The sequence below is a fragment of the Thermobia domestica genome, chromosome 7, assembly GCF_964235325.1.
Source record: "Thermobia domestica chromosome 7, izTheDome1.hap1.1, whole genome shotgun sequence".
Lineage (NCBI taxonomy): Eukaryota > Metazoa > Arthropoda > Insecta > Zygentoma > Lepismatidae > Thermobia > Thermobia domestica.
The window spans coordinates 94,279,969-94,306,997 of NC_137460.1; the positions used below are offsets into that span (position 1 = coordinate 94,279,969).

Here is a 27,029-nt window from a genome sequence, read left to right on the forward strand (position 1 = left end):
ACACTTCATAAGATCTCAGAAGACGTTGGACATAAGAACATTATTATTATTATTATTTTACATTCTTCATTGCTCTGAACTGTACACCAGGGTTTCTCAACCTGAGGGTCGGAAACCCTAGGAGGTCGCGATAATCATATAGGGTAGTTAAAAGAAATGAGAAAGATAAGCGTATTTAGGACGTACTAGTGGATAATATCATGTTTCTAAGTATTATTTTGAGTTTCTTATTTAAAAAGACATTGTTTTCTATCCATACTTATTGTCAAATGCAACAAGGAATATTAAACAAAATTTTAAACTTCTGATGAAAGAACAATTAGAATACAAAAGGAACGAAACTGGCAAAAAAGTACAGTAGAGCGTCGATTATCCGAACGTCGGTCAACCGAACGACCGCTTAACCGACCTGTGTACTCGCTCGCACCTGTTACTCTCCCACCCTGCCGTCTATCATCCCCCTCACTCCCAAACCAAGTTTCCCACAGTAGTCGCCGCACTGAGCCACCGCTGGCGGAACATTGCTTCTAATGGGGCCTTCATAAGGCGCTGCTTACCGACCAAGCCGCCAGTCGCTGTGTTTCAACAATCAGCACACTTCTGTCGGTTTAGCATTGACTGTAGAAGTACAGTACAGTACAGTACAGTTCGATTATCCGAACAAACCAGTTTTCCGAACACCCATGTCCCCCAATTACTTCGGATAATCGACGCTCTACTGTACATGCCGAAAGCAAATAAAATTCAAATACAGGAAAAACTGCGTATTAAAATACAATTCATAATAATTGCTACATATATGTACAACTGTAAGCAATTGCAGGTCGTGGAATAAAGAGTAAGGCGGGCTAACCTTAAGAAAAATACTTAATTGTTATTGGTACTACGATAATAATAATGGCTTATTATTAGTAGTAGGGATGGGCACGAGCGAGTTTTCTTTGGAACTTAACTTGACTCGAAGAAGCCATCTTTATTATTATTATTATTATTATTATTATTATTATTATTATTATTATTATTATTATGTTTTGATTTTAAGTGTGGTGTGATATGTCAGGGCTATATAGAAGTGGACTTACAATTTCACGTGGAATTCGAACCTCTAACCGGAATACAAATCCGGATCTCTCGCGCCGAACGCACATACGGTACACATATATCCTTCTGAAGCATGTGCCTTGGCAGTGCAAGAATTTAGATTTTAGAGAAATGTAGAAACAAGTTCAGTTTCTCGTACGTTCGTTTGACTGCGTTTATACAAGTATATTTGGTTAAAAGAAAAGGAAGGAAGAAAGAAAGGAAAAATCTACAAAAAATATCAAACTCAGGAACTGTTACGCAATAAGTATAAATAAATTGACAACTGTTTACATCCAATGAGACAATTGAGTGTGCAGATTATATTAATAATTTCAATTATTTTAATCCTTTTAATGTGTTAATGTGCTTTAAAATGTTTTTAAAATATTTTTCATTCACATCCTGCTATAAATATCCTTCATTTGCTGTATTAAACAGTTTAATTAACATAAAAGAGAACTTTGTTTTTGGGGGGACCTAGTCCCCACTTTCTTCAACCCCGTGGCTATATCCTTTTGTCCACTGTAATGTTCCATCTCGAGAGTCGAGCCAGAATCCCTTGACTGCGAAGTGATCGTTCTACCACTTACCCGGTGTAATCTGCTTGATTCCCTGTGTACGTTGACTAATATATATAAAGAAATAAATATATATTATATAACTCATATATATTAAGATATATCCGCTTCCTCCTTCCAGCTTCACCTACTTACGGAGGGAGTTTGGAGTGATAATTTTCTAGGAGTTAGATTTCCTCCTTTGCATTATGCACTTTCACTCTAATCATCTTTTCCTCTGTTGCAACATTCTCGAACCGTGGAATGACAAATACACTGTGATTTCCTATTCGATTTTCTGCTCTGTTCATTTATCTTTAACCTTTTTCATATTAGTGGTAGTGGACATTTTATCTCATACATGTACCATGTCTTGGTGGTCATTTTGAAAACGGTGACCCATATGAGGAATATTTTGCAAGCGCCCTCTTTAGCTTTTAACGATATGTCGAACGAGGTATCACTCACCCTATGTTTTCATTTACAATTTTGAAGTTTAACCCTGGGCCCCCATGAAGGTGACATTTCCTATTTGAGTCTTTGTTTGGTTCATTTGTGTTCAACCGTTGTCATATTAGTAGTACTGGACGTTTTGTCTGATACAGGCAATATATCTTGGCGGCTATTTTGAATACGGTGCCCCATATGTAAAATCTTTTGCCACAACGCTTTTTAGATTTTAAAGATCTATCGAACGAGGTATCGCTCGCCTGATGTTCCCTTTTAAAATTTTAAAGTTGGGCACCGAGCCCCCATGAAGGGCAGCCCTGGGTGGCACCGCGACATCACCATTCGGTTTGCCCCATGGTATTTACTATTTGAGTCTTTGTTCTGTTCATTTCTGTTCAACTGTTTTCGACATATTTCCGTGGAAAGATTAAAATGGGCCACCCTGTATGGATGCATCAAATGACTGGCTAATACACGGTCGAGTTAAAAGTATTTCTTCTCGACGAAACTGTGGGACCAGACTCCTAAGGTGGTTTAATAACATGCAATTTGTTGGAATGTGCGAGATCCCATTACTGCATTGTCGTGAAAGTCGATATTTGAACACCGGGTAAAGACCAGTACTAGAAAGGGGCGTCACGAATGCAACACTGTGAAGAGCTGCATCTTTTGCTAGCTACAGAAACTGCATGTTCAATACCAGGAATACCAACATGGCTAGGAATCCAACCAAAGTGGACAACTGAGCTCGCACCAAATAGAGAATGGCATTTTAACAAAATACGTTGAAACAGAGGATGTGTAGGGTAAACATTATTAAGGCTGTAAACAATATAGATCAACAGCATTCATTTCTATTCATCTCATTCCTCTTGTACTATAATGTATAAGACATTGTAATATGTACGTTGAAATTAATGAAGTATCCTTTCTTACATTTCTTCTTTTAGGTGTGAAAGAAAAGATAATTTTTTCTCAGTTGACCTAGAAGAAATTGTAAAATTGAAGAAAATAAGGAGGATGAAATCCGGCAAGAGTAAGTAATGTTCAATTTTTAGTTACTATATTACTTTTATAATAACCTAATGTTATTAGTATTTTACGAAATACTTAACAATCGTAAATTTGAACAACGGCCATAGAGAAAATTAATTCTTGGTAGGTAAAATTATTACTGGGTTTTATCAAACTAATGTTTTGAAATTTTACGAAGAAAAAGTGAATTAGAGTTTAACGTCCCTTTCAGCAGCGAGGTTATATGAGACGGGACCTACTGATTAACGTGGAATCCTAACGACATGAGCTCCCGCCGGGAATGGAACCCGGGTTTCCCACGCCATCTCAAAGAAGAGAATGTATATATATTCACTATTATATTGTTGTTCTTTGACGTTACTGGATATGAACAAATGAAAACATAATATTTAGGCATCTTTTCAACAGAGAATAGCAATCTATCATTGAATTATATGAATTTAATATCGATGACACAGAAGAAGCATTGCCCTGTTACTACGCGATCACCTCATGTTTATTAAAATATTATTTTTATTTTTTTATTTTTCAATTTAAGTTTGATACATTGAATCAGTGTCCATATTTCAAATGTTTGCTATTTTTGTACGTAAATTTTTAAGTAGTACTTGTGTATAGCTCTTTTCTACGTTGAGGAGTATTCAATCAATATACAGAATATAAAATTCATATATCATTAAAGATTGAAAATTTGAAATAAAAATTAATAATAATACATATCATAAAAGGTAAAAAATTAAATGCCACCAATGCTTGTTTAAAAAATAAACATGCCAGTCTTCGTTTCAGAGTTGCCTCTGTTTTTAATTCCTAAGATGAAGCCCTACAGAGTTGTAATATCACTAAATTAGGCCGATAACCTTGTATTCCGTTCTCTTTCGGTTTTACCACCCAAACTAGGGATGCGCACGAGAAGATTTATGACTGTCTCGTCTCGAAAATGTGCTGTAAAAGTGATGTCTCGACTCGATAAATGTATATTTCTTTATTGGAAGAGCCGTGTCTCGACTCGAATTTTGTCAGGAAAATCATGTCTCGACTCGTCTCGTGCGCATCCATAACGCTGACTTATCCCTTCTATAATTTATTACTCTTATATCGATATTTTCTAAACAATATTCGTTGCAGTTTTGATTCCCTAAAAGAATTTCAATAAATGGTTTATCAATGAAATTTTCGTTTTGCAAAAACAGTTTGGAGTCCCGAAATCTTAGTCAAATTCATAATTTCGGGAATAAAAGTACAGTACTACTTTCTGTAGAATAGAGTAGCGTAAGAAAACATTTGAACTCGCTTCTACTTCGATTACTAACGCTTTAGTGTTTGGTTTAGGTTATCCGAACGAAAGAAATCAAACTCAGTAATAATAATAATAATAATAATAATAATAATAATAATAATAATAATAATAATAATAATAATAATAATAATAATAATAATAGAATATTACTTCTCACTGTTAATAAAAGACAAAATTATAAAAAGCAAATAGCAAAGCAATGTTAATCACGGTAAAAATTAGCAAGTAAAAAAAGAAATATTAGGAGGAAAATTAAACTTGTTTTTGCTTTTTAATGACAATTAAATATTTATATTTGTTTATTTATATTTGAAGAAACGTGAGCAAATGAATTAATCAATATAATTATTTATTTCTTTTGTTTCAGGTTCAACAAATTTAAGGCAGTTATTTGTTATATGTAGTTTTACAATATTGATACGCTACGCCTATAACTCACCGTGGACTGATGCTGATGTACTCGAGAAGGCAACGCGTGTTTTATCTGAAAGCCCAACATTAAGTCTCCGATTTTGAAAATCGAAGACATCAGTGTGGTTTCAAGTAGCGAAGCTACTTACAAAAAAAACAAGAACCAGAAAGCGGTACTAAAAATAAGTAATTCGTTAAGGAACTACCGTTGTAGACGAGAGACATTTAAGAATGAACTTGATATTAGAATTCAAGGCCTTAGCAGTCAACAAGCTACTCGTAAGTGTAGTGAATTTGTGCAGATTGAACAATCAGACACCTCCATCGAAGTGGATGAAATTCGTGAAACATACCAGACAGATGAAGCAAATAAAGCCGAAATGGAAGGAAAACATTGGCCATGTGTTCGAGAAAAGGGCGGTTTAACTTTAAAATTAATTTCAAACCAAAATGAGGTAAGGGGAATATTTCCAAGTTATTTTTTTTTTCAAACTTTCATTGGAAGAATGGTACAGTATCATGCCAAAAGATGGAAACATAAAACATCTATTGCAGAAGCATTGGACGGATTTATTCAGTAGAAAGTTTAATGTTGTAAATAAGGGATGTGTGTGAAAATTTTTATACCACAGAATTAGAAAATTTCAGAAAGGTAAGTTTTATTTAACAGCATATAGCAAGTGTCTACATCTGAAGTGTAGAGAGTATAAATTTGTAATTGTAAATACTCCACATAATACAGAGGTCATAGTCGGCATGTCGGCATGCATAATATGGAGGCATGTTGTCGGTTTTGGCGACTATAATCGCCAAAATAACATTATTTATGGAAGATTTGGTAGAGGAACGTTTCGGGAGGAACTGGGTAAAATGTGTGAGCTTGATACTCCTACAAGAGTAAGAGAAGAGTTATTTCGACGCACGGATATAACTTCATTATCAGAAGGTAATTTAACGCCATGCCCTTCTAAACATGTTCTCAAACGAGTTAGATATGAAATAATCAATGCAGATGATAAACACAAAGATTTTTTCATTGATGTTATAGAGACCTGGCAGGAATTTGTAAAAAATGGTATTAACTATATCAGAGAAATAAGCTATATGTCATTCAAAATTCAATTATATAGCAATGAACAACTGCAATTGTTTGTAAAAAACTGCTATACTAAAATTCTACATATTGACTCTACAGGGTCTGTAGTACCGAAACCTACGTGATACAAAAGTAAAAGAGTATTTTATGATGCTGTCGTGTTTCAACCAGAATAGGGAGAGCTTTCAATTGCACTCGCAGAATATACTTCTACGGCTTTCAAATGTTCATAAAGAATACAAAATGAAATCTTCGAAAGAAATATCGTTAATAGAAATTGATTTTAGCTTTGCGTTACTTCATTCTGTTATGAAAGCACCTAATAACGAGGCTCTTATAACCTGTTTAAGGAGATGTTGGGAAACCTGTTTTGAAACTAGAATTTGATGGTACATGTATCCATATCTGTAATGCCCATTTATCGCATGCCTTATCCATTAATTTGACGCGAGGAAAAACACCTAAGTGCGATAAACATCTGCTGAACGTCGTAATCCGTAAACTACAAGAGTGCACAACACTGAAAGGTTGTACAGAAATATTTATGGATTGTACAGTAGTTTTACATTCAGAATTTAGGAAGCAAATTTGCCTAAATGCACTTACACGGTTACAAGCTCTTAATGAATATACTATTGATGAGAAACCAATTAATTTCAATTATGATGCGAATTCAAACAGTGAAAAATCATTACGCCATAAGTCTCTTTTTACTATCATTTTGTACTTATAAGAGAAAAGAGTAAAAAAATTAGTAAGAGAAGCACTACCAAGAAATGAAAGAAATGAATATTTTTCAGAGAAGGCATCTGTTATTTTATTGAAGTATTTCATGCCGCATTTGCCTTTATAGAGTGCAATAATATTAAGTAGAAAGAATCGTTTATAAGGAAAGAAACGTAATTGTAACTCACTTATAGAGGGATACTTCCATTACGTGAAAAACCACTTGCCTCGTGGTAAGTTATGGAGGAAACCAAGTCGGTTCGTGAGAGAACTGTGGAAAAATCTTGAAGGTAAAGTTAAACTATATAAATTTGAAACCATGAAAAACAGGAAGTCAGTCACGAACTGTGAATATTTTGCATCGGAAAAGTGGTCACGTAAACCTTCTAGAAACAAAGGATCATCCAGAATATGTAGCAACCAATCAAAGCAAAGCGTCATTTTGAACAAAAAAGATGAAAAATTGAATGATAATTCGGGCATTGAAATCGTAGGCGAAACCCAAAGAGAAGAGTTACGATTTATCACTGTAAGTGTTGAATGGCAACGAGATGTTAGTGACAAATTACAAATCCCCTTTTTTCTGAAAGCTTACCAAGGAATACGTCGTTCAATTCATTACTGACTACACCTAAAACCACATACAGGACAATTGCAGACGGCAACTGCCTCTTTAGAGCTATTAGTTATGTTATTTGTGGTAAAGAAACCTTTCACACCGTTATACGAAAAATTGATTTTGACGTATATGAAACACGAGGAAGATAAAATGAAAGCATACGTCGACAATAATTTCGACGGTCACATAAAGGAAATGAGTGTAGGTGGAGTTTGGGGAACACATACAGAATTGTACGCATTTTCGGCATTTCTCGGCGTTCGTAGTTTTACATACACTCAAGTAGGGAATGAAAAGAAATGGTATGAGCATGAACCTTATTAGAGAAACATAGATTATAATGAACGTAGTTTATTTCTGGATCATAAGAATAACCACTTTGATGAAGTCGTGAGTGTAGAAGAAAAATAAAATAATAGAAGAAAATCATAACGAAGAATAGAAAATCGTAGACACTATTATTCACATTTGAATGTAGAGACTATTATTCGTTATTCCTTTTGTTTTGACGAATGTAATATTGCTAAAACCTTAATTAGGTTCGCAATCTACCTTAAACGTGACTGTTTTTGGGACTCAAAAGGTAGTTAGACACCTCTCGGAGGCATGTCAAACGGAGACTTTTTGCGTGGGTTGCAAACCACAGACCATTCTCATACATGAAATTACTGAATGGCCTTAACATTCACCCAGTTCCTCCAAGAAGTAATTTAAATTAATGCAAGTCTTGGGGGCGTAGAAAACGTAGCTCAGAATTGATTAGAAACATGGGAATAGAAATTCAAAGATAAAATTCGATAACACAGAAATAATCTAGAACAAGAATTTAATGATCTGATGTTGAATAATTGAATAATCACAGAGCATGGTATGGACTGGTATGACATTAAGACTAGACTATACAATACATAATCACTTACTTTTTGGTAATGTTGACGAGCAGAACCTCTAAGTGACAGAATGACGGAGTAAAAAACTAAGGGTGAACGCTGTGGCTCACAGAGTCTCGACGTCAGAATAGAACTTCCAATACCCGGAAAAGAATCCGGTAGTATTTATACGAGTTTTCAGTCATGTCAACATTCTTACACATTCTACATAGTTCCAAAAGTCATAGCCGGTCATTTGCTTTGCAGAAGTCAAAGCACTTTAAATTTTCCATTGGATTATGAATCCTAAAAAAAATATTCAAACTGTCTCCACTTCATGCATTGCCTATTTTACGCATTTTCCAATTCACTTAAATATTTTGTTAAATTACATTGTGGTACACAAAAATATATTAGATTTATCATGATATCATTAACAGAAGTTAGGATAAAAATGATTAATAAGTTGTCAAATGTTTTTGGGATTACTGCAATATGTCTTTCGGTAACTTCAGTAATGTTAGATTACTTAGGATTTAAAAAATGCATTTATGCTTCTCCATAGTTCAAAGGAGTTAAGATAATTTACAAGAAATTGATATGAGTTGTACAAGTATACAGATTCATAAAAACTTGGTTTTTTTAAAACGAATTATTATCTGTGTAAAATCATTTTCAAGTTTAAGATAACATATTATCGCTAATACTAATTTCTTAATTACGAAGAATAATAATGATAATGTAAGTACTTATTTGTGTGTGTGTGTATATAATCATATATATATATATATATCCAAGGTGTAATTTCTTGAAACTACTATGTACTTTCCCATATACCATGTTATTACGACTCATGTATGAGTTTATCGTGAAATATATATTTCTGCTTTTTTAAAAATATATTAGTTATGTTTCTTGTCAGTTTCCCATGAATCTTTAGAAGATATACAAATCATACAAATCTCCATTTTACATATCCGTGAGGATTACCTGTAGAATATTTGAGAATAATTAAGTTCAGTTCGGTGTGGAGCAACTGATTGTAATTAGCAGTATTTTACATAAAATAGTCATTTTTCATTCTTTGTATTGGAACTATTTGATGCTAGTTTCTGTAAAGGCTTTAAAAGTTATTCGATTTTACTGTTTTATAAAAGTCGTGTGTTTGTAAAACAAAACTGTTACCTCTGTAAAATCATTTTCACATTTATGATAATATATTATCGCTACTACTATATTCTTAAATACCAAGAGTAATAATGATAGTGTAAATACTTAGTTTTCTATGTGTGTATATAATTATATGTATATCTATAAATGATGTAATTCATTAAAAGTGCTGTGTACTTTCCCATATTCTGTATTGTTACACTTTATATATGATTTATACAGAAACTGTAACATATATGTATTTTACATGTGCATTATAGAAATTTTCTGAATAAAATTACGACATGAGTGTGGTAAATTTTTATGTCAGTTTCCGTAGATACTTTAAACGCTATTCCATTTTCTGCTATAAGTATCAAAATGACTATCTGTATATTATTTAAAATTAATTTGTTTCGACTCGGTGGGCGACCACCGATGGTAATATGCATTCATTTAAAATAAATGAGTTATATTGTAATATATTCACTCTTTTTCTTCTCAGTTCTTATGGGACCTTCACAGATTATTTAATTATACGTTTTACATGTCAAAGAAGACTGACAGTAGATTATAAGAGAATAATTTGGTTTGATTTTCTGGGGAACCACTGATGGTAATTTGCATACATTTACTTAAAAGAGTTATTTTTTTATATATTGACTCAGTTTATTGTCCGTTTTCGTAGGATTTTTACGGATCCTTCAATTGCCCGTTTTACGTTTGAAAGATAGCGGTACGTAGGTAATTTGGGAATAATTTTGCTTGATTCTTTGGAAGGGGGGGGGGGGCACTGATGGTAATTTGCATTCATTTAAATAAGAGAGTTATTATTTTATATATTGATTCAGTTTTTTTTGTCAGTTTTCGTAGGATCTTTACGGATCCTTCAAGTGTCCGTTTTACTTTTGAAAGATGACAGTATAATGACATCATGTAGATAATTTGTGAATAATTTGGGTCGATTCTGTGGGGGGCCGCTGATGGTAATTTCTATTCATTTGCATAAAAAAGTTATTTTTTATATATATTGACTCAGTTTAATGTCCGTTTTCGTAGGACCTTTACGGATCCTTCAATTGTACGTTTTACTTGTGAAAGATGACATTATGTAGATAATTTGTGAATAATTTGGTTCGATTCTATGGGGGGCCCGGCCAAAGATGGTAATTTCCATTCATTTACATAAAAGAGTAAAAGAGTATTGACTCAATTTATTGTCCGTTTTCGAAGGATCTTTACGGTTCCTTCAATTGTTCGTTTTAAATTTGAAAGATGATAGTATGTAGATAGTTTGGTTCGATTCTGTGGGGCCACTGATGGCAATTCGTATTGTTTTTCTTACAATAGATTTTTTGTTCACTTTTGAATGTCTTTTTTTTGTCAGGTTTTTTTTTCAATTTTTAAAAGATATTCAGTTTTCGTTTTACGCGTCAAAGATAATTATATGCAGATTATTTGTGGTCAATTTGGTTCGATTCGGTAGGGAGTTACCCTAGTTGTAGATGTTGATACCTAATTTAACGAACATATTTTTTGTATCTCTGACTACCCTGCTTTTGTGATGCTTTGGAGCTGGCAGAAGTCTGCCAAAATCACCGCGGTCCTCGTGACGTTGTTTAAGTTCCATTCTGAGCAAACGTGGCACACATCTCGCACACAGCTTTCTCGAGGTCAAATTTTCAGTCAATATGCGATGTACAGCACTTTTTGAAACGCCTATCATATCTGCTGGCTCGCGCACATTTAGTCGACGGTCATCCAATATCATTTTGTGAATTTTCTTCGCCATATTTGGCGTGGTCACTTCATTTGTTCGACCACTGCGATGTACATCTTCGCAGCTGTTTAAACTCTACTATCCAATATTTTACTGTTAAAGGAAAGATTAGACTCCTCCAGCCTAGAATCTAGCTCGACTTTGATATTGGTTATACTAAGACCTTTCAAACGAAAGTATTGTATCACATAATGATGACCCATTTTTTCCATGTTTACAAATTCACTGAGAACGTTCAGTATTGATGGGTGCCAAACAAATACTAAAGAGCGTAGCGTCTTCAAATTTCAAACTTAAGCTTTATAAGGTTGGTACTTTCAAACAACAACTGCCATCTATACGTCAGATCAGGTACTTCTGGGACTATCCACATATAAACGCAACACACTTCACTCTGTCAGTCACATGCTAATACCTAACAGTTTAGCCAAGTTAATGGTTGTCACTAGTTGTGCTGCCTCCTACCCAACCACAAGAGATGGCACTAGCATGTAGGCAATTTGCAGATGACCGAAGACTTACAGAGAGCAACTAGTATTTATAATTTTAGCACTCGAAAAGCAGAAACATTTTCCTATTACGAGGGTGATTCAGAAATTAATGCCTCCAAGGTGATATCTTTATTTGTGTTTGACAGATAGCACTGCTACAGCTATCAGTGGAAAAGTTGCAATGTCAGCTACAAATAGTGGCATTATTTTTCTTGCGCCAACGCGAAACAAGGTTTTTCATGTCGTCAGCGAAGAATTGTGGTAGCTGCTGGCGACACCATTGCCGAACTGTTGCTTCCATCTCTGCGTTACTTTTGTAGCGTTGGTCCTTAAGCTGATTCTTAAGTTTGAGGAAAAGCCAAACGTCGCAGGGAGCAAAATCGGGACTATAGGCAGGTTGAGGCAGACTGTCAATAACACTTTGCCAGCAGATGGGAGAACTTTGTATTTTTTTTTCGGAGGAGAGGACGTGTGGTAGTACTCCATCGACTGACACTTCGATTCCGGGTTATAATGGGGTAGTATCCACGACTCGTCGCCGGCTATGAATGTTCCTAGTGGCACAACCTTCCGCAGTCAGAAACTCAATGACAGCCCGCTGTTTAAAACGGATACCATGGATAGCTCCATTACTCTGGAATGAGAAGAGATAGGAAGGTGAAACAAGTAACATTCTATAGCTTAAACATCAGTGCAATAATAATAAACAGAGTAGTGGGCTTGGAGGCATTACTTTTTGAATCACCCTCAGTATTTGTGATTTTTATCTTCACATGAATTCCTTCCATTTTATATGTGTCTTCTTTATTTTCGTTAAACTTTTCTTACTGACTAATTGGGACACAAACTCACAATAATCTGAAGTAAAAAAGAAAGCTGTGAAGCGTAAGCTGTAATATAAGTTATGTTTCGTTTTTGTGTTTTCAGAACTCCTCGTACTCAGTGGTGGGACAAGGAAATCTTGAAGAGTTTGCCTCGTGCCCATGACGATCTCCATAAAGAGTACAAGGAGATTGTAAAAGTAAATAAAGAAGATGAATATGTGGATAGTTATGTTGAGTATTATAGACCATATGAGTTCAGCATCATGAACGAATTGTTTTCGTACACCGTCAGTCATTCGGTTAGGTAAGTATTTTACATATTCTATGATATAGATAAAATAAAGGCATCCCAACATAGTCGTGTACTTACGTGGTAGTTATAACAAAACCACTGACGAAACAAAATACATATTTTCTAAAATTTCAGGATTCTTTTATGTTCTGACTGCGATGTGACAGTTTTGAAAGCTTAGAAAGTGTATTTTTCGTTTCGCTAATATATTTTTGTCCATAACTGTTACCAGTGGCGTATTTAGAATTTTGTTTCTGGAGAGCTTGCACAACACGGGGAAGCAGGGGGAGGGGGCAATTGCCTACCTGAGTTTGAAAATTAAATATATTTTAATCAATTGTCTACTAATATATTAGGGAAAACGTGAAACTCTTATGTGGGTGGAGGATCTTACCTGCCCCTCCCCCAGGGCAAATCAGAAATGCTCCTGCAAACACACGTTGAATATTTGTAATCTCGTTTCAACTATGGAAATATTCAGTTTTATCTGTGAACGTCTTTACCTGACAGAAAATGTTGAGACAAGTTGAAGCTGAAATATACTGATTGCAGTTTTAATGGCAGAAATTGCAGAGTGGTGAATCTTATGTAATACACACAAAAATTAACAGTGAGTCTAACCTTTTATTCTATTCATAGAAGAAAGAGGAAGCATCCTCTTGACTTACCTAATTTCCCGTGCTACTTATTCTCTTTTTTGATTTTCTTTAATTCAGACATTTCTTTATAATTAAACGATGTAAATATTCCTTTGCTATAACTAAAGATCCCATTATGCTGATATTCGTGCGAGTTGATATGGAACACCAGTTTCGCTTATCAGCTCCTCTTAGTTTTGATGTTACTGCCGACTGCCGAATTGAATCACAACAAACAACGGTCGAAAGTATGATAGGAGAAACGGAAGAAAGTAACAACCAAGATACAGAAATAAAAGAGTAGAATGGACGAAAGAAAAAAAAACGCAGTTCTTACATGGAATAAATTCGGCAAATACAATATTATTTCTGATCAAAAAGCATAAGAAAATGGAAATTCAATGAAATTCTTAGAAATGGTAAGAAGGATTATTGTTGTACGTGGAATGCGAAAAATTTAACAAATTTATTTCGGAAGGGCTTGAACCCGATAGCCCCTCCTAAATACGCCACTGAATATTACGTAAATACCTGTTATTTTTATTCCATTTCGATTCGCATCTTGTATAATTTATTTTTATAGTTCTTCAAATTTGTTCTGTTGTATAACATCATCCATAAAATACGATATGCAAGATAGGGGAAAAACAATAACTGTGCGTAAGACTTGAACAGTCACTTCACTGAATTACAGTAAAAGTGTTTAGCGGAGAAGTTAGAAACATAATCTATACTTATAGTAATAAATAAAATGACACGTCTGTGTGTGTCAATTTCCGTATAAAAACGAATCACCTAGACCCGCCATATTTTGTACACAGATAGAATTTGACCAGATCTAATCGTGCATGAAACCGTTTTTCGATTTTCGACTCGAAGGTGATTGGAGGAGGGTCAAAATTTGAAGATTAATATGGAAACCGGAAGTGCTAATTGATGTCTATCATTACCAGTTGCAATAGAGGAGTAAAATAAGAGTCAAACATATTCTTCCGGTACTAAACCCATATATAAATGTTTTGTCGTTGTCTTTCCGTTTTATCCATTATACGATCAGTGTTGTAACCAGAAATCGTAGATTTTAATCACTTCCAGTTTGAACAGATAGATAAATATAAAGACAAAACTCATTCTTAGGACCCTGAAACTTTGTCAGAAATCCGCTTTTCTATCTCCCTATTGTCATTTTTGCTCTGTGGAAATAAATATTGAAACCGGAAGTACTAGTAAATTTCAAGCACTTTCGGTTTTAGTGAAGTGTTGCAGATGGTGATGATTGTTCTCTTAAGACGCTGAGTCCATTGAAAAAAAAAAAGCAGTTTTATTGCTATCTATTACAGTTTTGTTCTGTTGAAACCGGAAATGGTTGAGTTTAGAGAGCTAACGAAGAAGATGGAACCTATTCTTGGGACACTGAATCGATTTTAAAAAAAAATCTCTTCTCGATATCTCTGATTGTTTTTGATCTGATACCTGTCGAGAGACGGACTAACATAGCCGTTTTATAAGACTTCCGACACTTGTGTATAGCACAGTTTGGAAGTTCACTAATAGTAAACTTCATCAATGTTCTAAGAAAGCTGAAAGGGGCATTTACAATACTTAGTCGTATTCAGTGTTTTTATTATAGTACTATACATTAGATATACATTAAGAAAACAATAGAAAATATGCTACTTAGGTATGAAAAAAATAAATGAAAAGATAAACTGACAATATATAGAACATACAACTTCAATTCCTGAAACACATTAAGAAATAAAATCAGATATAATTCTAAGATACACAGTTATTGTAGTTAGTTACTAGCTTGTGATTAAAATATGTTTCATGTTCGTTTGATTGAAACGATGCACTAGCCCTCTTACCATACACACTTTTAACTCAACATTTTTAAAAATATGGTCCGCATAACTGCAGTTGTCCAATATCTTTTCTATAAATTTCGAGTCATGTAATTTTCTCCTGTCCTTTAGTGGTTCAGGTTTATAATATGTTCTACAAAACCACGGAACCTAACTTAAAGGCCACATTCTAATAAAACATTTTCGAAACACTTCAGCTGTGTTCACAAGTGTTTGTGTTAAGCTATATCAAATTATTGACGCATATTCTAATTTTGATCTTACCAAAATTTGTATGAAAGTGTATATGTGTATCAAGTTATTAAAGGCTACACCTAGATTCCTTATTGTATTAACTTTCTGCAATATACAGTATTAACTTGTATTTTATTTTGACTAACATAGTATTGGGATTTATTGCAGTAGGTCAGATATTTAATTTTTAAACAATTTATGCTCTTACCATTACAGTAGGGAAGAAATTTGAACTTTTTTCTGTATCCCGAATAAAATAAGGTATTCTTCATTATTCGGGGACGCTGATTTCAGGAAAAGTATCAGAATTTGCATACCATGTCAATTCACCTACATATATAATAACAAATGTAAGATTCGTTCAGTATTATTACATTCATTCATGTGAGGAAATATTCCCTTTATATACGTTAAAGCCTTTCCAGGATGCAGTACATTCGTTGCTTCTTGTTATTGATCACATTTTGACTAATCCTCCCCTCTGAAATAGTTTGTATTATCACCCTATCCTATATCAAAGAAATCAGCAATGCATCGTGTATTTTTCCTTCAATCCAAGCTTTATAGCTGCAACTTTAAGCTCTCTACAGATATTCCTTCTACGGTCATTGCAATTGATAGCTTGATAAATTTCACCGTTGTGTTGTAAGTTAGTCCATTCCTACAGCATGTGTCAAGTAAATAGACGGCTATTTATTCTCTTCGTACTGTAGCAATGCTTTCTTAACTGAACTTAGAAGAATCACGAACAGATGCCATCCACCAGAACTGGTCACCATGTGTCGACACGCTGTCTTGATACTGTGTGTTACCATTCTGCGCAGCGATTTTGGGGTGAATTTCGTTCAAAGAAAAGAAAAGATGTTTGGATTGTTTATCCAACTATAGAATCGAGATGTCAACTTTAGTAACACCATATAAGCTATCACCACCCTTTTCAATGCACAACAGTTACGCTATTAACAAAGGTTCAGTTCATGTTGATAGTTATTCTCTATTCTGTTCTATGCAGAAATTCACACAACTTCACGTGCTAAAAGACAGTCATTAGTGCACAGATATATTGCGAATTGATGCCTAGACAGTTTTCAGTATTGCCAAATCTCAGACAATAGAGCTACATATGTAGTCTTGTTCACAAAAACTTAACCATGCACTTCTATTTGAAAAGCCCTGTATTCTAACCCTCATTTGAAATTAAATCAAGCAAATGTGGAGTTTTGTTGGCCAAGTGAGATCTTTATTTAGGGCCAAAGTATTAGAATTTCCCTCACACGGCTGCCATAATTTGGCATGTTAAAGCAAAGTGGGTGGCCAATATTTTTTGAACAAGACTGTACATAAAGTATTAATATTACACCAGATATGACGTCACGTGTATCTAGAAATGTTAAGTGATTAAAAAAATGAATAGCAGATCTGAAATCAGCATGTGCAAATTAGTAAAGAACACTTGTTCTCGTAGATACAAATTGGCTGTTCCTTAGTGTTATTTTTACGCCATACAATAGTTCTACTTCAGTCATCTTGTAGTATAGTATTATCCGTAATGTTATTTACTATTCTAAAAAAATAACTTAATGTCATCAGTATAGAGTAAAATATTAGAATGGTTTAAAACTGTTGGCAAATCATTCATAAAAATTGAAATAGCAATGATAATAGTAATTCTAATAATAATTGTTTTTTTCTTTCAGAGACTTTATGCCTCACTTTACAACAAACTTCAGCCCTTTTACAGTCCGTGTGCGACCTGGACGACGAAGGGAAGAGACGTCAGTGCGTTCTGGTGCTGTAAAAAATCCATCAATGACCGGTCAGAGTTCAACAAGCTCTACAACGTCAAGTGCAAGGTATATTTAGATGGATTGTCTGTTTCTTATTTGTTCCTTTTAGTCAATGATTCTTTGAATCAATCAGAAACATCCTTTTTCGTGTTTGCTTACATGTTTTTGTTTGTTTGTTTGTTTAAATTTAGCGTTCGTTTTCAGCACCGAAGCTATATGAAATATACACGTACAGTTTAAGGTGGAATCCGAATTTAAGGTAGTGCATTCAGATTTCAATGCTCTTCTACTGGGAATCGATCCGGGGACTACGTGCACCAAAGGCGTACGCGTTTCAAGCCTCTACACCAGCCGAAAGGGCTCTCTTAGTTACTGAAATTATAAAACTTACCGTTTTGTCTCTGTGCGAAATTTCCAAAGTGCAAGGTTTGTTTTAATTTTTTGAGGGTAAATAAAAATTTCTTTCATTCTTTTTCCCTCCTTTTTTTCTTGTATTTCATAAATAAGAACGGAATAATGGGAAATTTTGGGAAATTTTGAGAATAATGGGATAGGCTTCAATTCTGCATTCAGGTTGGATTTTTTCTCCCCTTTTTCTTTCCAAAAACCGTCAAATCTTACGAAAATTAACCTCTTGCGTTCCAGGTGTCATTTTCCGATGTGCATGATGTAATACAAGTTTTCATTTATTGTTAAAAGACTGTCTAGACCGTTTTATGGGACAGTTATTGTGCGCGCTTGAGGAGAGCATTCACATTACTGATAAAAGGAACATTTGGACTGACAAAGGGAAATTTTGATGTTCTGAAGGGATTTTATGCTGCTTCAGGTTGGCAACACTGACCAGAGATCAAAGACAAAGTTTTCTTTCTCTTTCCGATCTCGAAGTTGCTAATTGTTTATCGTCAAAACAAACACATGTGTGTTGTAGTTGAAGGCTCCCTTAGGCCTGCCATCTACTGAGACAAAACATCTTTTTTTGTCAGTAAGGTGCTGCCACCTAAGGAGAAATAGTAGAACTAAGTCTTGCCTTCCATCCACTAAATTTTTTTTGATCATCTCCTAGATTAATAAGGCTCATAATAAGGGATAAGTTTTCATGACATCCACATGGATGTAACTGGTTTACAAGGGGTTAATGTTTCTTTCTTGGCAATAGCCCTGAGAATCACAGAAAATAGAGTGGTCGAAATAATATTTTTCACGGGAAAAATGTGTTAGTTTCTTTTATGCACTTACTGTTTGCAAATATAATTTGATCTTTAAAAAAAGAAAGAAAGAAAGCTCAGGAGTAGTAAGTTATGTTTAGCTTATTATGAAACTTTCGTTCCTAATCCTACCGTTATGTCTAATATCCTAAACTTTTAAACTAGCTTTGTTTCGGCCATTCTTTTTTCTCCTTTTATTTCTTTCTTGTTTCATGTGCATAAGGGGTTTTGGTTGGAGTCCCGACCAAGTAAGTTTATGGTGGACAACATCGTGTCTATCTTTTTCCTCCCACATTCTTATTCCATCAATCGATTCCCGGTGGGGGCACTCGGTCGAAAAAGTGTAAAACGCTTTTTCAGGCCAGCCATCCTGAATGAGGTTTTCCTGGGTTTTCCTCATTCACACCAGGCAAATGCCGGGGTGGTACCTAAATTATAGGTCGCAGGCCGCTTCCTTCCTTCCCCCATCCTTTCTTCCTTCCCTTTCCCCGGATTGTGTGCTCGCCGAGGGACGTCATCCCTCAAACGTGAAGGGCTAAATGGCCTTAGATGCTGAAAGCCCAGAAATCTAAATCCTATCCTATCTTATTCCATCAATTCTTTCATCATCATTCACTTGCCTTAATAATCGTTTTCCTTAGCCTAAAGGGTATAATCGTGGGACGTTAAACTGAGATATTTCATTTCATTTTTTTTTTTTCATAAGTGAGATCAGAATAATGGGAAATTTTGAAGCCAAACTTAAGGTAGACTTGAATTCTGCATTCGGGTTGGGATTTTCTTTCGCGTGTTGGAGTTTGAATTATAATTTAACAGGGTGTATATCGGTCACGAAATTCACGAAAAAGTCACGAAGTCAGAAAACGGTTATGAAAGTCAAGAAAAAGTCACGAAATTTAGCTTTTGGGTCACGATTTTTTTTTTCTAATCTGTACAAATATAAGTACAGACTAGAAAATTTTGTTCTATAAAACATCAAAATTCAGCACAAAAAATTTGTGGTCGGTTGTAGATGCTACCAAATCGCTAGCAAAGTACGCTTGTATCGCATGCATGAAAATCCGGCCTAATTTACATCCAAATTTCCTCTTGAGAATGTTACAAAATTTTATGGTTTTGTAAAGAAAAGGTCACAAAAAGAGTCACGAAATTTCATTTTTGAATTTTAGTAGACACCCTGTTTAAGGATTCTGCAAGTGCAATTAGGTATAAAAACAAAGGTCTGGCAGTGAATCCTGTAGTTGTTATCAACCCATTCACGTGTATAATGATCAGCTAAAATCATATGTACTGTATATTATCCTCTTCATCTTTGTCCGTGTTAAATGAAATGGAAAACATGGTTAGACCAAAAGGTGAGTAAGTGTTTAAAGAGAAGGAAACAGTAGGCAGGTGAGCAGTATGGCCCGCAGAAAGAAAAAAAAAAAAAAAAAAAAAAAAAAAAAACTTGCAAACATAACAACTATGATAACGAAAATGGAAACAAGTAGACCATACATTGCTTTTTCTGTTATACTGCCAGTTTCGAATGATTTTACGCTATATTACATACTTATTGTGCTATAAATAAATAAATGAATATTTATCTTTGTATTTTGGCAGCTCCAGTCTAGAAAGCGAGGATTCCGATGAAGAAGAGAGTAGCTATAATACTGATTCTCAACTAACGCCATCCAAAGAAAGTTCCAGTGGCACAGTAACATTCGAATCTCTTTTCCCGTCCATGCGGGAGGTGTATGGTATGGAAGTTGAATGTCCAAAGAGGCCGGATATACTTATGTATAGGAGGTAGGTATTTCTAGTATAGTAACACACGTATAGTACAATTCATACCGAATGTTTTGTCAGTAATTTATGAAATAATGCATTAATCTGAACAGTAATCTAGTACAGTAAAAAGTCGCTGTAATGAACGCGTGTGCTACGAAATGATCAGAATTGCGAAATTATTTTTAGACATCTTCCATTTTTCCTACTTAATGTGTGTTAAAATATTTCATTTTAAAGAAGTTCGTACTCCTAGTATAACGAATAAAAATTTCTCAAAATTGTAATAAATCCTCTCTTATAATATAAATATTTTTTGTTACATTATTTTATTATTCGGATAAAATGATAGCTATTTTTGATATATTTATGCGATCGGTTCAAGCAGAATAGCGATTTGAAAATAACCAATGAGCGTTATTGCATTAAATATGCTTTGAACATCTTCCAATGGAAAAAATAAGGAGCTAAGTAGTAGCCAAGATAGATTCTGTCGTATTATAAAATATTAAAAATTAACTGTAATTAGTAAGAATTTGTTCTAATTATGTATCTATATGTTTCAGTGTGACATTTTCTCTCAACAATTCAATAGCTTCACCGAACAACATTGCAAGCGACAATTTCTGTCACATTGAGATTTTAACAGAACAACGGTACTGTAATAGAAGTTCCAATTTTATGTAACATCATTTGATATAAAGGCATAGTTTGAAATTGAAAAAGTAAATTTAAAGCCTTCACATAATCAACATATAGTTTTTTTTTTTTTCTGATTTCTGTAAACTTGGATTGTTGTCACTTGCAACCTTGTTCGGCGGAGCCATTCAGTTATTTAATTTGTACACTTAGAACAAATATTTGCACAATGATTGGATCATCAAATGCTGAGAAGTTACACTTCATGATGCTACCTGTACACACTTTCATTATTAGGATCACGCAAGTGCGATCTATAATATTATAATGTTAGTACGCCCGTCCGTTCGTCCACACAATAACTCATGAATGGAAGCAAATTTCAAAATTTGTTTTTCGCAATAGACAACTAGAACGATTATCTTGGCCATCTTCGTTAATCAAGTTGATTCTTCAACATCTTTAACGGATAATGGATACTTACGTCCGTCCGTTAGTTCACCCAATAACTCTTGGGACGAAAACGAATTTTATAATTCTGTTAACTTGCTAGTGTGATTTTCTCGGCCGAGTTCGTTTTATGGTGGAGTCAATCCGTTAACAGTTTAACGGGTAAGTGACTCGTTAATGGAGTCAATCCGTTAACATTTTAACGGGTAAGTGACATACGTTCATTCGTTAGTTCACACGATAACTCTTAAACGAAAACGAATTTTTGAATTCTGTTTGCTGCAATACATAGTTAGGGCAATTATCTCGGCTTAGCTCGTTAATGAAGTCAATCTGTTAATATCTTAACGGCTAACGAAGACTTTTTTCCATTACTTCATCTGATAAGTTGAACCAAAACGAAATTGCAAATTCTGTTTTTTGCAATAGACAGTTGAAGCAATTATCTCGATTTAGGTCGTTAATGGTGTCAATTCCATAATATATTAAACGGTGACTTTAACGATAGTTATTCATATCCCATTGTCTACTATTGAAACAAAGGTAGTAGAAGTTAAACATTTTGCCTTAGATGGCAGCAAACATCCTCTAGAGGTAGACACCTACCGGACGAAATTGAATATTCTAATGTGTGGTCTATTTCTACCAGAGTTTCTTTAACTATATATTTCGGACCTTAATCGGCAAATTCATGTTTAAAACATGTAAATCCTCTAGACATAACAACAAGTGAGTTCTTGAGAATTGACTTATATCAGGTCGTCATTTTAGAAGATATTGGGAACAGGAAGAGTTATAGAAGTCATGTTCGAGTATATATACAGTGTGTTTCAGATAAAACATCCAGTGCTTATAAATAACAAATGACTGGAGACGAAAAGTCAAATTGTCAGAGAATGTATTGAATGGGCGTTTTGCTAGCACCACAGGGCTTCCTAAAATGGGTAATTGGGGCTGGTCCGAAAATTTTAAGTGCTAAGGTATATCATTTGCTACATTATTGGACAGTCATACAACTTCTGTGGGTAAAAGTTGTTCTTATAAAAAAACTGATAATATTTTTGACCTCATGATTCCTTGGAAACAGCTGAGAATATACATATAATTACTGTTAAATTCACTTGCTTAGATTGGAATTTACGAAATTAGTGGAAGAGAATGGCGTACTTTTGAAATTTTTGTAATCCATTCGAAGAATGCCCATAAATAGTGAACACGGCCAATAACTCCTCAATCGGCTCCCTTTATACTCAAACTAGACATCTTCCGTTGATCGCACCTCTTCTGATAACTCCCTAAATGCCACGTGAGCTGAGCTGATTTTGAGTTTAACGTCCCGTTCAGCAGCGAGGTTATATGTGTGATGTATTGGACAAGTAAGTTTTTCCTACTGCTAATAAAATTTGTTCTTCATTTATATTGAGGAACCTTTATTATAATTATTTCCACTATTTTGAGACTTCTAAACTATGCAAATACCAGAAGTTCTATAGAAAAGCTATGTCGTTTTTCGTTTGCTTTTTACTTTTAATTTTATCCAACATCTAATTCAATTAAGAACAAGCTAAGATACTTATCTTTCAAACATTTGGCTCCCTTAATTAATTCAAATTCTAAATCCTACTAATCCCATTAATTAAACCATATCCCATTATTTAAACCATCCTGTTATATTATAATTTTGTTCATATCTCACAAGAAAATGTTTTATTTATAACTGTCATAACGTGACTTTTCTAAGGAATTCGGGAGAGAACATTTAATACTGTGTCCCATACCTTTTATTTGAATTTGGTCACCAATCAGGATGCAGTCACACAAATATTAACGATCAACTCTAAATATGGTAATATCGTTACGACTCTTGTCCTAAACAGCAAAACACAATTTATGTTCATTCATAAATTGGAAGAATACAGTTATAGGACTAAAGAAAATCGTCACAGTAGTACAGTAGTTTTTAGTTTTATCACGCTAATATATATATATATACAAGGTATTAATGAACTATACCGACAAACTGTAAGAGGTGATTCCTCACATAAAAATAAGAGAAAAAGTTCATATGGACGTATGGAGAAAAGTGCATAGTTTCAGAGCTAGGGCTATCCAAGATCGCGAGAAAACCAAATTTTAAGAGGCCCTATTTCGAATTTGAGAGACTCTGGATGGTGGTCCTTACCAGCGTAAAGGAAGTCACGCAAACGCAATCCAAAAATGCATATTTCACCAATGTTCAATAGGTGTACAGAGTATTCCCTGCAGGATGTAATTCCCAGACATGCCGTCAACCGAATTTTGAGGTATGCACTGACTTCATGATTGGTCCAAAGTAGGCAAACGATAAGCCTTGATAGCAGTGAACACGGAATCCTTTGGTACGATGTCGGAAGTGTTAAGGATCGTCAGCAGCACGGTCTCTTGTACTCGGGAAAATGCATGCTGCGATGTTTTCTTTCACGCTTATAAGTGAAGAAAACACGAAATATACCGTGGCGAAATATATATCATCACTCGTTATTCCGAACACAAAAAGCATGGAGCTGCTGGTTCCTAGCACTTCTGCCTTCCCTCCGAAACATTGGATGTTCATTGTTGTCAAGGCTTACCTCCTGTCTACTTTGCTACTTTGGACACTCCTTGAAATCAGGGTATATCTGAAAACTCTATTGAGAGCATATCTGAGAATTACACCCTGTAGGGAATACCCTCTACACCTATTGACATTTGATGAAATATGCACTTTTGGATTGTGTATGCGTGGCTTCCTTTATGCTGATAAGAACCACCATTCACAGGTTCTGGAATTCGAAATAGGATCTATTGAAATTATGTTTTTCGCGATTTTAGACAGCCCTAGCTCTGAAACTATGCACTTTTCGCCATAGGTCATTATGAACTTTTTTTTTCTTATTTTGATGTGAGGAATCAGCTCTTACAGTTTGTCGATATAGTTCATTAACACCCTGTATATCGCACTAGCGATATATAATAGCGTCAGGTAGGAAACGATAGTGCAAGTAGCGACATCTATTCAGTATGACTGTTTATCACTAGAAATGGGCGTGACGAGTTAGATGTTTGTTATTTATGAATAGGATTAAAAAAAATAATCAAATTTCGTGATTTGAATTATAGTTCAGAAGACACGATATAATATTAGTTAAATTTCCCTATTCCTCCTCTCTTCGAGTTGGATTTATAAATTCGCGTAAGTGAAGTATTGCGTGTATTTTTTTTTTAAAAGACTGAAATATATCCGTTTCGTGGAGTTCCCGGATGTTAGTGTAAACAAACAGCCAGTGAGTTTACCGATCCCAACTATCCTGTGATTTTTAGTGGAGAAATAAACTTTATCCCTAAATAAACACTTGAACATTATTCGCGATAATACCGTGGACAATCTGTGCAAATTTGATAGTTTTATGTGCAGTGGAAGTGTTGTGGAGTGCTTTTTTCTGTTTTTGTAGAGTAGTGTGTGCATGCCGCATGCTTACTGAAACAAAGCACTCCACCCGCCGTTTCTAAGACTGTCGCCCAGAAAGTAGTCGTGGTAGAACGCGGACCCGATAGAAAACACCCTTCCGTGATTGGCTGTATCGCCTCGCGGAGCTCGTCCACCATTGGCCCAGCTGACCACGCCTCCTGAGCTTCACGTAAAAGGAGAATCAAGCAGCCTTTCATTTCATTTCATTTCATTTCAAGAAGGCTCAGTCTGCCCCTCGGAGCAGGCGTGAGCGCGTCAGAACGCACTAACAAGTAAAATTAGTGTCCTCCCACGAATAAATCATACCTCCTGTATATATTGTAAATAGAACATTGGCACATAAACACTAAGTGAAACAGAACATAGTCCACTGGAGGGTTTCAGCCCCCTTACCAGTTTCTCAGTGTGAAATAAGCTAATACGTCCATTGTAAGTGATATTTCCTAGTGAAGTGAAACAAACAAGAGGGCAGCAGCAAATCAAAAGACAACTGGAGGGTTCTAGCCCCCTTACCAATACCCAGAGACGAAAAATAAAGTAATCCCAACTTAAACAGTGTCACCTATTTAGTGGGTACTTTGTAGATCCAACAAGAGCACACCTGAATAGAAGACAAAAACACCACTGGAGGGTTCTAGCCCCCTTACCGGTAACCCAGTGACAATTCAAACTAGGTGCTTGTGAATTTTAATAGTGCCACCGCCCGAGTGCAGTGTAACAAAAGTGCAATTGGTTAATACCAAAGTCAGACTAGCTACTGAAGTGTTTCAGCCCTCTTACCAGTAACGAACAAACTAGGCAATCCCCACTAGTGTCAGTGTCATTCCGCAGTGTAGTGTCACAGCAAGAAATCAAAATAGCCACCATACCGTCGCTAAAGGTATTTTCCACAGGGACCAAGCGTCGCCCCTCCAAAATGTCACTTCAGTCCTCCCACCTGCGGAAGAGGCATCCCCCTCCCCGCGGAAAGGAAGTGACGAAGAAATACATGGAGGTGCAATTCACCGAGCTAGGCAAAGATCCCAACCCATGCCAAGTTCAAGCCACGACAACCACCAACCCCCAAGCAAGACCAGACGACCAGAAAACCCCACCACCAGCGGCTTCTCCCTCAAACCCCCCCGGAACGTCGATTTGGCCCGCCCCGCCATTTCTAGATGCCAACCCAACCAGAAGCCAAGAGCCCAACATTGATGAACAGGCAGTGAAAACACCCGAAGATGAAACCCCCCCTGGATTTCAACTCCCCAAGAACCCGGCCAAGCCAAAGGAACCTTCACTGCTACCAATACTGTTCCCCACATTGAACCGATTCAACCCCCTCAGAGCCAATCAGGACCTGACATCAGAGGAGGAACAAGCAGGAACGGAAGACATGGAGATGACGTCAGAAGCAGGTCCCCACCCACCCTCCCTCCCCAACCTCCGCACGGAAAATACCCCCACTCTACATTACGACGTGGTGAACAAGGAACGTTCACCAAAACACTAACAGCCACCTGTTCAGTGCTCCCCAAATATTTCAAGACCGCCGACTTTGTGAAGATGCATTGTGCCACAGTAGCAGACTTTGCAAAAATCGAAGCCTATCTAAATCAAACAGGACGTGCGTACTCCACCGAAATCCTGAACACTACACGCCCCCTCAAGGTAGTGTTGAGAAAACTACCAATTGATGCAGATCCCAACATCAAGCAAGACCTGCAGGAGCAAGGGTTTGAGATTGACACAGTCCACCCGATGAAAGGAAGGCCCGACAATCCGTCCCCTTTCCCCCCTCTTCTTGGTCCAACTTCCAAAAACACCTCAGACCTCATCCATCTGCGACGTCCGATATGTCCTCAATTATCGGGTCGAAGTAGAACTCTACAGAGGATCAGACCTCCTCCAATGTTTCCGCTGCAAGAGGGTCGGCCACTCTCAGCAAACATGTGCCACCGCCCGCTGCGTCAAGTGCGGGGGACCACATGAAAGCAAAGTTTGCGCCAAGAAGAGCAAAGAAACAGCAGCGACGTGCGCAAACTGCAACGGCCCGCATCCTGCGAACTACAAGGGATGCAGCTACCTAAAGCAGGAGAAGGCCAAAAGAACCCAAAAGAAGATCTCCCCACCATCTGACACGGAAGAAAAGAAGGGAACGAACCAGAAGCATACCCAACCACCCAAACCCCGCAATGACCCACCCCGTCCAGCAACAGAGGGAGAAGCCGACGCCAGCACCACCATCACCCCACCAGCAAACGCCACCTCAGAGCCCAAGCCCACCACCTCA

At 35.9% G+C, this 27,029-nt stretch overlaps 1 protein-coding gene across 5 annotated transcripts in view; it reads left to right on the forward strand.

Moving 5' to 3' along the window:
• The window catches only part of FIG4 (polyphosphoinositide phosphatase FIG4), a 161,249-nt gene that overhangs the window by 119,445 nt on the left and 14,775 nt on the right, over positions 1 to 27,029 (forward strand). For all 5 annotated transcript variants that reach the window (XM_081765046.1, XM_081765047.1, XM_081765048.1 and 2 more), the window contains 3 exons: positions 12,494 to 12,694; positions 17,117 to 17,272; positions 20,017 to 20,202. In XM_081765046.1, coding sequence (XP_081621172.1) covers positions 12,494 to 12,694; positions 17,117 to 17,272; positions 20,017 to 20,202 — 543 coding nt within the window. The remainder of the gene's footprint in view (positions 1 to 12,493; positions 12,695 to 17,116; positions 17,273 to 20,016; positions 20,203 to 27,029) is intronic.